This window comes from Eleutherodactylus coqui, chromosome 6, assembly GCF_035609145.1.
Source record: "Eleutherodactylus coqui strain aEleCoq1 chromosome 6, aEleCoq1.hap1, whole genome shotgun sequence".
NCBI classification, from domain to species: domain Eukaryota; kingdom Metazoa; phylum Chordata; class Amphibia; order Anura; family Eleutherodactylidae; genus Eleutherodactylus; species Eleutherodactylus coqui.
This window is the reverse complement of record NC_089842.1, coordinates 36622863-36637803: the sequence shown is the minus strand read 5'-3', so window position 1 is coordinate 36637803 and position 14941 is coordinate 36622863. Positions and strand designations below refer to the sequence as shown.

At 45.2% G+C, this 14941-nt stretch overlaps 1 protein-coding gene across 1 annotated transcript in view; it reads left to right on the top strand.

Annotated features, from left to right (window-relative positions):
- TMEM201 (transmembrane protein 201) overlaps positions 1-14086 on the top strand; it is a 30304-nt gene extending 16218 nt beyond the window's left edge. Inside the window, exons 7-11 of the mRNA XM_066606596.1 lie at positions 4927-5141; positions 9364-9435; positions 10142-10396; positions 10846-10980; positions 13631-14086. Of these exons, the coding sequence (XP_066462693.1) occupies positions 4927-5141; positions 9364-9435; positions 10142-10396; positions 10846-10980; positions 13631-13725 (772 nt within the window). The 3' untranslated portion in view covers positions 13726-14086. The remainder of the gene's footprint in view (positions 1-4926; positions 5142-9363; positions 9436-10141; positions 10397-10845; positions 10981-13630) is intronic.
- Positions 14087-14941: the final 855 nt, after the last annotated feature.

Here is a 14941-nt window from a genome sequence, read left to right as displayed (position 1 = left end):
ACGTTAATAGACATTTCTGTGCCTGCCTTCAGCTGCTGAGGAGCCGACAGGCAAAGAGACCCAGCACTTGGTTGCTGCAGCCCCTTCATTTCAGCGATCGGCTAGGGTCTCGGCACCCGGACTCCCACTGATTTTAAAACTTTTTTTGACTTTTGTGTTAATTTACTCAAACTTTTTCAAAGTTTTTATTACTGCTGCTATACATAGACGTGTTCTGAAGGAACACATACTAATTTTTGAGGTTTGGGCCTTGTCTGCATTGGGGATTACAGAAATGGAGAATTGCTGTTCACATCCCACACTTGCGAAAGCTCAATTGTAGCGGAAATGTGTTGTAAATGTTGCAACATTTGCAGATAGCACTTACAGCAGCGATGACTTGTTCATGATCAGTTGAGCAATAAGCTTTCTTGTTCTGTCCTGCATCCACAATGAGCAAGAATTGTCATGAGTGCTTGGAAAGGTAACCAATTGTAACGATTGTTACTTGTCTGATTGGTGCCATCAGGCCTAGAGTCAGCCTGTAGGCGCTTTTACACGGCACAATGTGTTGGCGATGATGCCTCACAGGTCGTCCCAGCGATGATCGATCTTGTGTAGAGATGAGCGAGTATACTCGCTAAAGGCAATTCCTCGAGCGAGCATTGTCTTTAGCGAGTATCTCCCCGCTCGAGACAGAAGGTTCGGGTGGTGGCGCGGGGGAGCGGTGAGTTGCGGCAGTCAGCTGGATGGAGGGGGGGGGGGAGGGAGAGAGATCTCCCCTCCGTTCCGCCCCGCTCTCCCCCGCAGCTCCGTGCCCACTGCCGACACCCAAACCTTCCGTCTCGAGCAGGCAGGTGCTCGCTCGAGCAATTGCCTTTAGCGAGTATACTCGGTCATCTCTAATCTTGTGCTTTCACACTGGCATGAGAATCGCCAATTAAATCCAAGTGAGCCGGGGATTCTTCCAGGCGGCCTCATTCACACTAAGCAGTAATTCATAAGTGAACGTCTGCCTGGTAATCGTTCAGATTCTCACCGGATTGCAAAAATCCAAATGATCCTTCCGTGTAAAACACCCCAACTTGGAGTTGGTGAGCCAACTTTGGCATCCTAGCGGACGGAGGGCTATGTACTATTAGTTTTGGTTACTTCTAGAACTGTTTCTCTCTGAGTGATTTTGTTCTGTCTCCCTCCTTATGTTATCCCTCCCTGTTCTGTACAACTCTTATTATGTATGATCCGTGTTGGTTTGTGCCTCACCTTCTGCTCGCTGGCTGCCGTCCATTCATACGATGCTCATGCTTCTATCATGCTGTACACGATTGATCATTTTCTGTTCTTTATATGATATGTGAATGCTTTGTACCCGCAGCTGATTTTATGTTCAATAAATGGCTACGTAGCCGATGACCTGACTCCAGTAGCCGTGCTTTCATATAGAATGTCTCGCTGCTTTGGGGGTGGAGGGGCTCCTTGCTCTCTGTTCTGGCACGTTTCATGTTTGTCACTGTTCATTCACCAGCATACATCGCACATGTAGTTTCCCCATAGTGATGCATTTTAATAACCTGTATTAATCCAGCTCAATGCAGCTGTGAACCTTGGCCATTCCGGTAGCTGCATAGAAAGTAATGTGGAGTAAACATGTGAGAGAAGAAAGGATTAGAGAAATTGTAAGTCCCAAAATCCACCTCCGGTCTTGCGACTTGGCATAGCCTGGCATTGCATGGCAAAGGATCGGCTTAGTCTATACTACTCAATGTGTTCTGAACTTGGAAAGGGGTACTCCCATCCTGCAATGTGGGCCAACATCTCGTACCCCACCAATCTTGAGGATAAGCGAATGCCATTAGATTTGCATTTCCCAGCACACTGGTGCCAAGTAAATGGAGCCAGCTACAGTTCCCTGCACAGCAATATGGTCATTAGTTTTGCTTTGCAGGGAAAATCTACAGGCACTTGGCTCTAAATCAACCTGTGGCCCCTTCATTCTTGGGGTTTTTAAGGGTTTTAGAAGTCAGGCCCCACCAATTGGAGTGATGGCATATCCTAACACTATGCCATCATGGGTAAACCACCTTAAATACCTGTGGTATAACCACCCAATATACTAGTAGAGGAGGTTCCTGAGTCCACTGTTCCCCATTGGTTGGTTACTTCTCCATTCACCACTGAGGAAAGCAGCCATTGGGGAATATGGGTCACTAGACTTCCATTCTCCTAATAAGTTGGGGTCCTAGAGATGGGGCCTGAACCTGTTGGGCATTTATGGGTGCCCTCTGTGGATATGCCATAAAAGCTGAAGTAGTAAATTGCCTGCCTAATATTTATTTAAAGGGCTAAATTCTGTAGGCCGGGTCTCCTCCCTGGCAGGTTTGCAGCTTCATACAACATTGCCATCCGCTTCCATGACTAATTATCACCTGAATCACTTTAAGTTGGCCGTATCCAGAAAATGATCGTAAGATTGATCCAGAGCTCTTGCAGCGGTGGCCAAGTATGTCCCCTGGTGATGTACGCTCAAAAACAAGCACCTTCTACTCATCCAGCCTTATAGACCTTCTGCATGAACTAGGCTGAGTCATGAAATAAGTTAATTCCGACTGCCGAACGCAGAGCAGGTTTACAATGTGGGACCTTTCACACAGGCGTGATAATTCCTCCGGGACGCATCGCAACACGCTGCCGTATTTCACACTAAAGTCTGGAGGTCTTAATTGCGGATTTTGATGCGGAATTGCAGGCAGATTTCGGCCATTTTTAAATTCCGCATCAAAATCCGCAAGTAGCCGGGTGAAATTTGCCGCTTGTTGCCATGCGTCTTGTGGGCTAATTCCGCCCATGTGACGGGTCCTTTACACAGACAATGTTACAAAACCTCATGATGCTGTTGGAAGGATGTGAGAAATCCTACAACGGAGCGTGATGAAACACAATTGTAGTGCTTAAGGCCTTCGTTCATTCCATTCTGCTGGCTTTACTCGTTCTTTCTCAATTGTTCCCCTCCAACCTTGCTTATTCTTGACTCTTACATTATAAATGCTTTAAATCCAGGGATTTGGAGATGAATACAGATGTGAGCACCATTCTACATGGAAGATGGGGAGTACAAAGTAGGGGACAAGTTCTGGTACTGTGTTAAGGCCCTTTTAGGCAAAACGATTATCGCTCAAAAGCCGTCTTTTGAGCGATAATCGTTGTGTGTAACTCCACTGACATCGTGCGGTTTTCGTTAGGCCGCCGCTCATCGTTGTCTTTTAGCGTGCTAGAAGACAACGATGAGCCTTATCGGGGGATTCACAGCGGGATAAGCTGATACCATTGTTTCAGCTGTATCCCGCTCCCTGATGACAGGCTGGGTATAAAGAACACAGCGGTCCAGCTCTGTTCTCCATACCCTGCTCGGAGCGCTCAGCTAGAAAACAGCCGGGTGCTCCGTGCAGAAACCAGCTGGATGCAGAAGACAAGCCGGGCACTCCAAGAGGGGAATAGCTGGATGCAGAAGACAAGTGGGGACACCCCGCTTGTCTTCTGCATCCTCTGCTCGCAGTGCAAGGTCATCGCTTAACGTTTTGAGCGATAATCGTTGTCTAAATGGGCCTTTAGCCAGTAGATCAAAATGTTGGGCCTCGCAGTAAGAGAGAACAACAAAACAATCTTGTAGATTCTACCTTTTTAATGGCTAACAAAGAAATGAGTGCAAGTTTTCAGGACTACTTTGGGCCTCTTCATCAGGCCCGTAATACCAGCCAAGTAACCTCAAACTTTCCTTTAGTCATTGGAGGGCACAAGATTATCGTTCTCTGTAAGACAAACAGTATTTTAGAATACTTTTTGTTTTCGTGTTGCATTGCAAACTACTTTCTCTCCACTTGATGGGTCATTACATTCAGCAGATATTAAAGCCCTGCTTATACAAAGGGCATTACTGGTTGTAATAAAGCTTAATCATGGTAGAATTCAGAAGTTCTACTACTTTCTGATATACTTTGTGTTCATTTTTTTAAAAATCCTAAGATATATATATATATATATATATATATATATATATATATATATATATATATATATATATATTTTTTTTTTTTTTTTTTCTTTTTGTCAGACGGCAAAACGCATTCTTGATGACAACCAGAGGCTCTAAACCCATCCCGATCATGTGCAAGTCACACGGGTGCAGAGCTCATGCTGTCTGCCAACAAGTTGCACATCTATATACGTTGCAAACTTGGTCTGTCCTGCCTTAAGGACTCCATGCCCACCTCTGCTATGTGCCTTAATGCATATAGATGTTTGAGTCCAGCTATATTAATGTACGGCGATTACCTTCATGTAGTATTCCGGGTGAGGCACTGGCTCCTAATACTTATTTGTCTGGACACTCTTGAATGCAAGTGTAAAGCCTGTTCCCATCTGCCCCCGGTTTCTTTCTTTACAAAGGGCCTGTGTATTGCAGTAGCAGTTGTACGTGGCAAATGTGCTCCATGTCTGCGAGAGCCTTGCTTGTAAATGGGGCCGTACAGCCGCCCACCAGGCTTTTTATTGAGCGAGGGTCAGCTGCTGGAGACAGGTGACATGTAGGGAGGCTGGCACGGCAAAGTCGGGCTCTCTGCGTTCTTGCATTGCTCAGTGTCTAATGTAATTGTCGCAACTTTTTTTTCTTTTTTTGCCTTTTTTTGCTTTTTTCTTTTAGTTTTATAAAACTTTTTCTTAGTAAATCATAATTTTACAAGAATTGGCCTTTCTGCTATATTTGTGTTTTTTGTTTTTTTTTGTTTTTTTTTATATACCTGTTCTTGATCTCCACATTCTTTGCAAGATCTCGGTTGCAGAATATATTTTTATATAATGATTAAGCATCATTTTCTATAAAACCCGAACCCCTCTCTCTCCTGCGGTGCTCAGCTTTGTAGTTTTTGTTCAGCGTCCTCCTTCCTTCTACAGATACCTCTCTGGGGATTCGATGTCTTCCTACGGGCGCTTGAACTGTATAGTTCTTCCAGACCAGCCTACTCCGTTGCTGTCCACCCCACCTGGTCTAATGCACCTGCTGAGCCAACCGGCCTATCGCTGTGAACGCAAAGCTTCGCCGTCATCTCTGCCTGGACGTCTGAACCGAGCGCTGTCGCTTGGCACCATCCCTTCCCTGGCGCGAGCAGGTAAGTCCTGTCCTATAGATTGATGGGAGAAATAATGTAAGGAGTTTGATAATGAAGTTGTCTGGAAGCTCAGGGCCAATAGAGGACCTGATGGGGTGGTATAAACCCACCAGATACCACCTTCACCCATTGATCCAATCGGAAGTAAGGCTATGATGTGTAGTTGCTTCCGTCCTCCATAGACTTCAAGTCTGTGGTGCATCATGGGAGCCCTCTTGTAAAGATTTTTGAAAGTTCTGCAGCAAAATCCACTGCGGAAATTCTGCAGCATGTTTGCCATGTGTGATGCCCGTAGCCCCTAGTCAGTTTCATTGCAGCTGTTGTAATGGCGGAGCATCATGGGGGAGGGGAAGCCAATTTCCTCTGTAATTAATTCACATTCTAGTTCAGCGTCTAAGTGGATTTCTCCGACCTCTCAGCTAATCTGCCTTGTTCTGACACCGTCTGAGGCTTGTGCAAAGATTGGATGGAATTCCTGGTATGTGCAGGGCCACTTAAGAAACAGGAAATGGGGGGGATTGTTAACCCTGTAGTGACCACTGGCGTTTCTGTAGATCTGTGTTACAGTGCTATATGTTGTAATTTGGTCCTATAATAAGTTACCCTGTCATTCTGGTTTGCAGCGGTGTGCATCAGTTAATGACATCGCTGCTCGGACAGATGAGGACAGTCTGGATTTAACTGTTGCGGGAAATTTCGGGCTGCTGGATGCTTTCCTGCAGCCTAGATTCTGTTGCAGTGTGCTGCGTGGGCCAACTGGGGCCGTCCAGCTCCTAGGAGTGGACTATATTAAAGAATTATTGTGGAACTATAAATGTTCTGAGCTATACAATAATTTTGGGCAGTACAATCCTTTCGAGGAGATTAATTCTCCCTGCTACCGTCAGAGGTAAGGACCGTTGTCTTTAACCCATTCCCGCTCCAGGGCGTAAGTTTACGTATGGGTATTTCACGCAACAGGGCGTAAACTTGCGTCCTAGGTATAGCGTGAGATCATAAGCGATCTCGCGCTATCCGGCAGTGGGAGCTGTCTGTCATGTAAGATCTATGGATATCGTGGCACGGGAAGGGTTCACAGAGGGAGTACGCTCCCTCTGTGACGTCATCTGGCGCTCGCGATATAGCCCGACTGGTTGCCATGGCCAGATACCGGCCCTGATCGCTGTAGCAAGTATTAAGGCATTGTAGGGCAGAAGTCCTGCAATGCCTTATCATAGCAATCATCGGTGCTATGGTGTAAGTCCCCCACAGGGACACAAAGGGTGTTTTAAAAAAAAAAATAAATGAATGAATACCTAAAATAATGTCTAAAAACCAAAACCCTTTTTAGGTGCTTTTTCTGATAATGGCATAAAAAAAGTAAAGAAAAATTAAAATCCCACATATTTCGTATTGTTGTGTCCGTAACAACGGGCACAATAAGTTGCACATGTTTTTTATCCTGCACGGCAAAAAGCGTTTAAAAAAAAAACACTGAGGCAAAATGCTAATTTTTAGCATTTTGTCTCCCAAAAAGCGCAATAAAAGTGATTTTAAAAAAAGCCGTATGTACCCCAAAATGGTACCGATAAAAACTGCAGGTCGTCTCGCAAAAAAATAAGCCCTCACAGAGCTCCGTACATAGAAAAATAAAAGTTACAGGACTTTGAATGCAGCGATTTAGAAAAAAAAATCCAAAAAAGGGTTTTTATAGCAGAAAAGTGGAAAAACTTTAAAAAAAAAATAAGAATTTTGGTATCGCTGTATTGTCATTTATGCTGCATGGTTAACGCTGTAAAAGAAAATCTATCCTCTCCCTGTTATCATAAAAAAAAAAAAAAGTTTTGCAATAGTTTATATACCCAAATATGGCACCAATAAAAACTACAGTTCACCACGCAAAAAGCAAGCCCTTATACGGCCGCGTCGACAGAAAAGTAAAAAGGTTACGGCTTTTGAAAAATGAAAATCCATCGAAAATTGTTGCATTCTTAAGCTCAAAATAGGTTGTGTCGTTAAGGGGTTAATAAAGGTGAGCAATGGGGTGATATTGTAACGTGTAGCTATGAGTATAATCTCCAGAAATGTACACAGCCAGATATTTAAAACTAGACTCCTCCATAGTCCATTCTCTCACTTGTAGGGGCATAAAGATCTACAGAGGTCAGAAAATCGCCCAAACCAATCAATAAGGGTGGCTTCACGTCTGCGTCGGGGGAATCCCTGCAGCCAAACGGCTCCATCTTACGACTGATCCGATCAGCGCTGAACAGGCCCCATTGTCTATATTTGTTCCCCTTCGGTTTACGCCCGGTTTGTCTTCTGGTATTTTGAACCGGATCTACAACAGAACCTCCTACCAGAAGTTCCAACACAGATGTGAAATGGGTCTAAGAGATCTGTCTAATGAGGAGGACCTCCTTGGGTCGCGGAAGAATAACACTCTTATCTTCTGTGATTAGACCAATATGATCCTCTCTAGATCCAATATTAATGCCCTTGTAATTAGTCTGGTCGGATAGCCAGTCGGTGGCCACCTCAATCAGTAAGGGTTAGAGTGAGCAACCTTCTCTAGACGCTCTACTCAAATTGAACATATCCAGCGAGTAATCAGTTTACCAGAATATTAGCCTGGGGTGTGTTATATATAATGGATAGCCACTTAATAAATCCCCAAATGTCTTAAGATTTTCAATAAGTAGGGCCTTTTGATGGAGTCCGAGGCTCTAGCGGAGTCTAGGGATGCTAATGCACAATCACTCTGTTTCCACCCAATTTGTCAGACCTTTATCCTCCAGGTATAAAGCCTCACTTGTCTGGATGTTTAATATTGTGTATAGCTAGATTTAGCCTAGATACTAGGATTTTGGTAATTTTATAGTCTGAATTCAATTGAGATGAGCCAGTACGACCTTCACGCTTCAGGATCTGTCAGGTTTGATTTTTAACACTATGGTGACTTCATTAAATGAGTCTAGGAAATGGCCCTCTGCGGAGATTTTCTCATAAAAAGACAGCAACTGTGGAATTACTGTGTCACTATATGGTTCACAGACCTCGATTGGTAGGCCATCTGGACCCGATGCCTTTCCCTCGGATATGGATGACAAGGCTTCTTCTAATTAATCTGGGGTGATAGGGGAGTCTAGTAAAGAGAGATGATCCTCGGAGAGCTTTGGGAAGGTAATAGTGTCCAAATAATCTCTTATCTCCTCCATACTGTGAGTGATATAAGGCGCTATAATATAGTAACATAGTATATTAGGCTGAAAGACATGCTGATCCAGAGGAGGGAGGAGGGGGGGGGGGGGCTCTCCAGCATGTCACATACCGCAGTACTGGCTCTAGCCAGCAGATGGCGCCATTATATAATAGCAGAAAGAGAGAGCCCCATAGGAAACCCTGAATCCAAAATCGGATTGCAAAAGGTTAAGGGGAAAAAAGTCCCTTCCCAATTCCAAGCTTGCAATCGGAATAATCCCTGGATCACCGACCCTTCAGAAGTAATCAGCAATATGGCGTAATCTTGCTCAAGAAAGGCGTCCAGGCCCCTCTTATAACTTTTTATCGAGTTCACCCTCCCCACGTCTTCACTGCTCTTACAGTAAAGAACCCCCTTCTATGTCGTGTAGAAACCTTCTTCCTCTAGACATAGTCGCCCCCTTGTCTAAAGCGAAGTATATCTTGGAGTTTAGAAAGTATAGTAATGGCAGAGGTGAGATGAATACTGATGAAACATATGTGCCAGTAATTTACTGGATTGGTTACCCAGCTCAAAGAATGATAGTTTGCAGAAAAATAGGCGGCAACATGCTTCGTGCACCCCACACCCGCTTCAGGGGAGGAAGTAGAAAAGGAGATGCCCTCCGCAATGAGGGCTACAGGTGCAGGCGGCGGGTTACAGAAACAGCTTTTGCAAATGCAAATCTGCCCTCCGGGTCTGTTTGGGCTCCCATCTAAGGGAATTTCTAGAATAGGACGCACGGCACATGTGAGGTCTGTGTGTTTTTAACAATGGTCAGCAGGAGTTTGTTTTTCAAAAATTTTGGAAAATCCCTTTCAAGTGAACCTTGTAATATCCTGGTTACTTCCCCACTGCTGTCATCGTACTCGTCTGCTCCCTAATTGTATTGCTGTCACTTGTGGCTTTGTATCTTTTTATTTATTTTTTGTCTTTCAAAATTTTACGCTGCTTATGGGCTTCATGGAAAGTTTGATAACTCGCCCTGTACTTGTTTCCTAGATTCTGGATACCTCTTCAGTGGGAGCCGCCCGGCTTCTCAGTCTTCGGTGCGCAAAGAGTCTCCTGGTTCAGGTAAGACGAGATTGGATAAGAGTCGTGAACCTGCAAGACTGTAAAGAGAAAATCCCATCTCTGTTTTAACCCCTTGCAATCCAATTTTGGATTCCGGGTTTACTAGGGGGCTTTCTCTTTCTGCCATTATACAATGGCGCCATCTGTTGGCTAGCGCCAGTACTGCGGTACGGGACATGCTGGAGAGTCCCCCAACAACATAGCGGCCAGTAATATACAGTAAGAATACCCTGCCGGACGTCTTCTGACATCGGAGCCATACAGCCTTCAATCAGAATGTCTTTAGACGTCAGACAGTGGATTGGAAAGGGTTAAAACGCCTGGAGAAACCAAGGTGGCCGCACCGCTTATCTGACAGCCTGAAGCGCGCTGTACGCTAGCATGCATCGGCAGTCTGATCTGACTGGCCAGCGGTGTTCCTGTTCAATACACAGCATGTAGTTCGAGAAGCGGTGTGGCCGTCTGTTTGTCCAGGCCTGGAGGGTCGCTTTAACTCCAGCACTTTCTTGGTTCCTGTGAAAGCTGGGAGGCCACCCTGGAGCTAGTTAGCTATTTAGTGATATATATCTGTTGGGTCTTTTTAGCTTATTTAGTCACGACGGTGGCGGCCATATTGGTTGTCGCCCAACTTTCTAGAATCTGATGCTACTTTAAAGAGGGAAAAAAAAAACTTATGTCACCATTAACTTTCTTTCCTTCTCTTCAGATTATTTTTCCCTGCTGTCTGGAAGCTGTGCCGTCTCGCCTCTGCCATCTCCAACGCCATCAATAGCTGGTTCTGCCACCTCTAGCTCTGGCTCGTTCCTCCACAGGCGCCCGTTAATCAGCCCTGCTCGCCTTAACTTGCAAGGACAAAAACTCGGCCTCTCGCTGAATCGGGCGCCCACTCGGACCAGCTTTGATGATGTGTATCACCCAGACAGTCTCTGTTCCCATGAGATCCTTCCCAAGTTTGCACAAAGTGAGTTTCTTGTTATTTGCGACACGTTTATGAATTCTTCACCCGTGTTACCAGCATGCAGCTGCCCCTTAGGAAGAGATGGGTGCAATACTGGTAATCCGTAATACAGCAGTCTGTTTCCAATATCATTGGAGCAGTTTAATAAGACGTTTGCTCTGTTAGTGCCCTCTATTCCGCCATGTAGTTCCCCAGTTATACTCCTGATTTGAAGGAATGCTGCCATCCAATAGGTGGCGCTGCAGAGGTTTTCTTCCATCTCCCTTATTTGTATATTGCCCAGAGGAGCATGGATGACCTAAGTCTCCTCACTCACCACCTTGGTGCTCCCCCAAGTGACGTTACCCCTCCTGATTCTGTCTGTATTGTATGCAACAAAGTTATGGAATTCCCAACTCTTACTTTGCAGTCTCTGCTGACTGATGTGCATTGTTCTTCATTCCACCTTTCAGACACCATGAAGCTGATGACAGAAGCTGGCAGCATTTCCAGTCATCAGACCCCCAAGAGGGACAACTCTTCTCATTCCTCCGCCTGCCAGGTGGACTCCACCACAGCGTTCCTGGAATCTCCATCCAAGTGGAAAAGTGAGTGGCTTCTCCCAACTGCTGCTCAGTTATCATTGGAGCGAGCTAATGCAAGTATACGCTAATGTCTCGCCCGGGGGTCCCGGGATACGTCTCACCTCTTATTTATTCCAGCATGCTTCACTGCAGAATGGAGGGCATGAGACACCCCATTTAATTCCTCCCTTTCCCTACCTCTAATGCACAAGTGCAAGCATGCTAAGCCCAACTTCACAATGCCTGTTAGGGTACCATGTCTGATCTTCCCGTTATACCATAGCCTGTGATGTAAAGCATTGTGGGCAGTGAAGTATTTGCACTAGCTAGGTCTATAGAGTTGCACATCATTTTATTTCCCCTGCGCCTATGAAAACTGTGTTGCATAACTTTTTTGCAATTGGAACTATTGTGAGAACTGTTCCGGCTATGTTGGAAGTAATCTACGTGTATACTGCTAATACATGAGCCTTTAAATCATTAACTCACCTTCAGCATCAGACAGGGAAGTGTCAGTAAATTTGATGCTGCAGCATATAAATACAGCCTTTGGTTCAAAAACCGCATATGCAATTGCAGCCCAAGTCTATAGCGCTACTTATTTTCGTTATTTTCCTGCAACCTAACATAAAAGTACATGTTTAGATGCGTTTTTCTGCTTCCAAAACCGAATTGTGCTAGAACGTCCCAATGCAGGTATAAATGCACATCTATACCATCCCATCTTAGTTCTGGGTTAAAGTTAGAGATGAGCGAGCGTACTCGGTTCGGGTGTTTTTGCACTCGAGCACCGCTTTTTCCAAGTAACTGACTACTCGGATGAAAAGATTCGGGGGGGGGGGGGGGGCGTGGTGGAGCGGGGGGTAGCGGTGGCGAATGGGGGGAGCTCTCTCTCGTCCCCCGAATCTTTTTGCCCGAGTAGTCAGTTACTCGGAAAAAGCGGTGCTTGAGTGCAAAAACACCCGAACAGAGTACGCTCGCTCATCTCTAGTTAAAGAGAACATGTCGTGTCCTCACTAAGTTTTGGTGCTGTTAGGAGGTATGACAGGGAGCCAGGTGATGTGTTTTTTTTTTATACTCCACCATTCCCACGATCTCGCGCTATTGCCTTTCTAAGATTGTGCAGTGCTGGAAAATCTGACTCTTCAGTCCCCAAGTCCGTGTGTGTGCTTCTCCCATAGACTTGTATAGGAGAGCATGGAACTCTGAGAAGAGTCAGATTTTCCAACACTGCGTGATCTATGGCGGCTGACGGCACTGGATGGTGCTAGCATAAAAAAAAAATAAATGAATCACCCGTTCCCTGTCATGTACCCTAACGGCACCATAGCTTTGTTTATGGTGCTGTGGGGACGTGACTGGTTCCCTTTAAATAAAACCTACTTCCAAAAACTGCATGTGCGTCTCCAGCACGAAGAGGTTTCCTGGTTTTAGACTTCTAATGCTTAATCATTGTAGAAATAAAAAAGTTATGCAACTTTTTAATAAACTTAGTGTTTCAATTCCTTCTATTTTCAAGGTATTTGCTGTCAGTGAATCAGAACACTTTACATTCACAGGCTGCAAACCCGTTCAGGCTCTCAGATGAGAAGTGGCCACGATTGTATCAAGTGTAGACAATGCTCTGTGAGCGAAGCGCATCAGCTGCACAAATCTCTCCGGCAGTTTGCTACAATGTATCTGAGCTAAACATTGCAACTCCACACTGATACATTGTAGCAAACTATGGCCTTGTTCACATCTGTGTTGGAGGCGCTGCTTGAATTCCACTTAGATTTTTTTGCACTTGCAATGAACAGAAAACTTAATTTCTTACGGATTTGTGCAGCTGCTGTTATGTTTAGCTCACAGTATCCCCTACGTCTGCTGAGAGCATGACTAGCCAGCTATGTACAAGTTTCCTTGCCTCTAAATGCGAACTGTTCTTCACTGACTGCAAACAAATATTTAAGGTGGCTTCATATGCAACAACTTATATGCTCGACGGTCGTCCCAATGACGTATTGCTCCTGTGTAGAGATGAGCGAGTATACTCGCTAAGGCACATTACTCGAGCGAGTAGTACCTTAGCCGAGTATCTCCCCGCTCGTCTCTAAAGATTACTGGTGTGAGGCCACGAGCAATCAGACATTTGTCCCCTATTCTATTAGTAAGAGGATAAATGTCCATTGTAGGATAGCCCCTCTACACTTTAACCTAAAATCCCCCTAAAGTGGTTGGACCAGAATTTCAAGTTATTCCCTACCACACCGCTGAGGCACCCCCTTCCCCCCGCCGATCTCAAGAACAGGGGTCCTCACTATGCCCTCCTCACTATGGCGTTAAAGCTCTTCCCACAGTGAGAAGGGCACTAATTAAAACATTGGTCTTGCAAGCGCAGTCCTGCTTGATTCACTTGCTGCTGGACTCCTGAGATATTTCAATGGGGCACTGACCACGGCTAGCACTTTTTTCATATGGATGAAAACTTTTTTCATATGGATTTCAACCCCCGCAGTATCATGAGAACGGGACATGGGAGGTCCGTTCCCAAAATCGGTGGAGGTCTCAGTGGTGAAACCTCCACAAATCTGCAAGTTATCTTTTTGATAAGGGAATTACTTCAAATTCTGGTACAACCTTATTAGCATCTTAAGGATTCTTAAAGATCTCATTTCCTTTTCTTTACCCCCAGGTTGTGGAGGGATGTCGCTGACCGGTGTCTTCTTGGCCGTGAGCTTCACCATGAACCTGGTGATGATTGCGTTCTTCTACCAAAAACTTCCGTGACCTCATATGCCGTCCTCGTTTCACTTGGTGCTCCTGATCCTGACGCTGCCTGACCATCTGGGTTTTTTTTCCTCCTGGTGTCGCCCATCACTGGTGCTCTCTGCTGACTCCTGGCCACAGGGTCATGACTACTCCAAGACACAACCATTTTGTTCTATCTCACTGGACTCAGGGCTTCCAGCCCTCTCCACCCGGAAGCTGCTGTTGACCATGGCAGGTGGTGTGGACGGGTGCTCAGAAATTTTTTTTTCTGGGTGGAGCAGATGTATTTTATTCACCTTGGTTTGGTGAACTGTATATAAGATGTTGTGCTTTGTGTTTTTATGTTTTATGTTGTCCAAATACAAAAACTTTAAAAATATCCCAGCGGTTTTGTTTCTGTCCTGTCTATAAGGCCTCAACGGAAGGGTCTGAGCTTCACGGAGATTTCCAGAAGAACAACCAAATTACAAAGTGCCCATGCTCAGTCAGTTGGTTTTAACCCTTTACAATCCAATTTTGGAGTCAGGGTTTCCCAGGGGGCTTTCTCTTTCTGCCATTATACAATGGCGCTATCTGCTGGCTAGAGCCAGTACTGCGATATGGGACATGCTGGAGAGGCCCACGACAACAGAGCGGCCGGTAATATACAGTAAGAATACCCTGCGGGACGTCTTCCGACATCGGAGCTGTACAGCCTTCAATCAGAATGTCTTCAGACGTCATACAGTGGATTGGAAAGGGTTAATGCTAATTTATGGGGAGACCTGTAGTCTCTGTCAAGATCAAAATTGTTGCAAATTGCACAAAAATTTTTTTATGCATTTATATTAAACTTTTCATGCTCATCTTGACAACGACAAAAAAAAAAGTGGGCATAACTAAGGCTCGTAAATTGCGTCATATTTTTTCTGCATGCCCCTGTTTTACAGATTTGCTGCAGTTGTACCAATTTCATGCGTTTTTATGAAGGAATTGTTAAATGAGGTTTCTGGGACCATAATATTAATAGCTTATCCTTTAGGGTAGGACCTGAATATCGCATTGATGGGGGTCTGACTCCCCTGTCGTTCAACTGATTGAAGGAGCTGCGGAACTCTGACGAGAACTGCTTACCAGATCCAGCGCTGTAGAGTATGGCCACTGCCTAATAGACAGAGCTTAGTTCTTGGTAAACCATGAAGAAGCTATAGCATGGTCCTGACCGCTGCTTCCCCTTCACACGTTGGGCGATCAG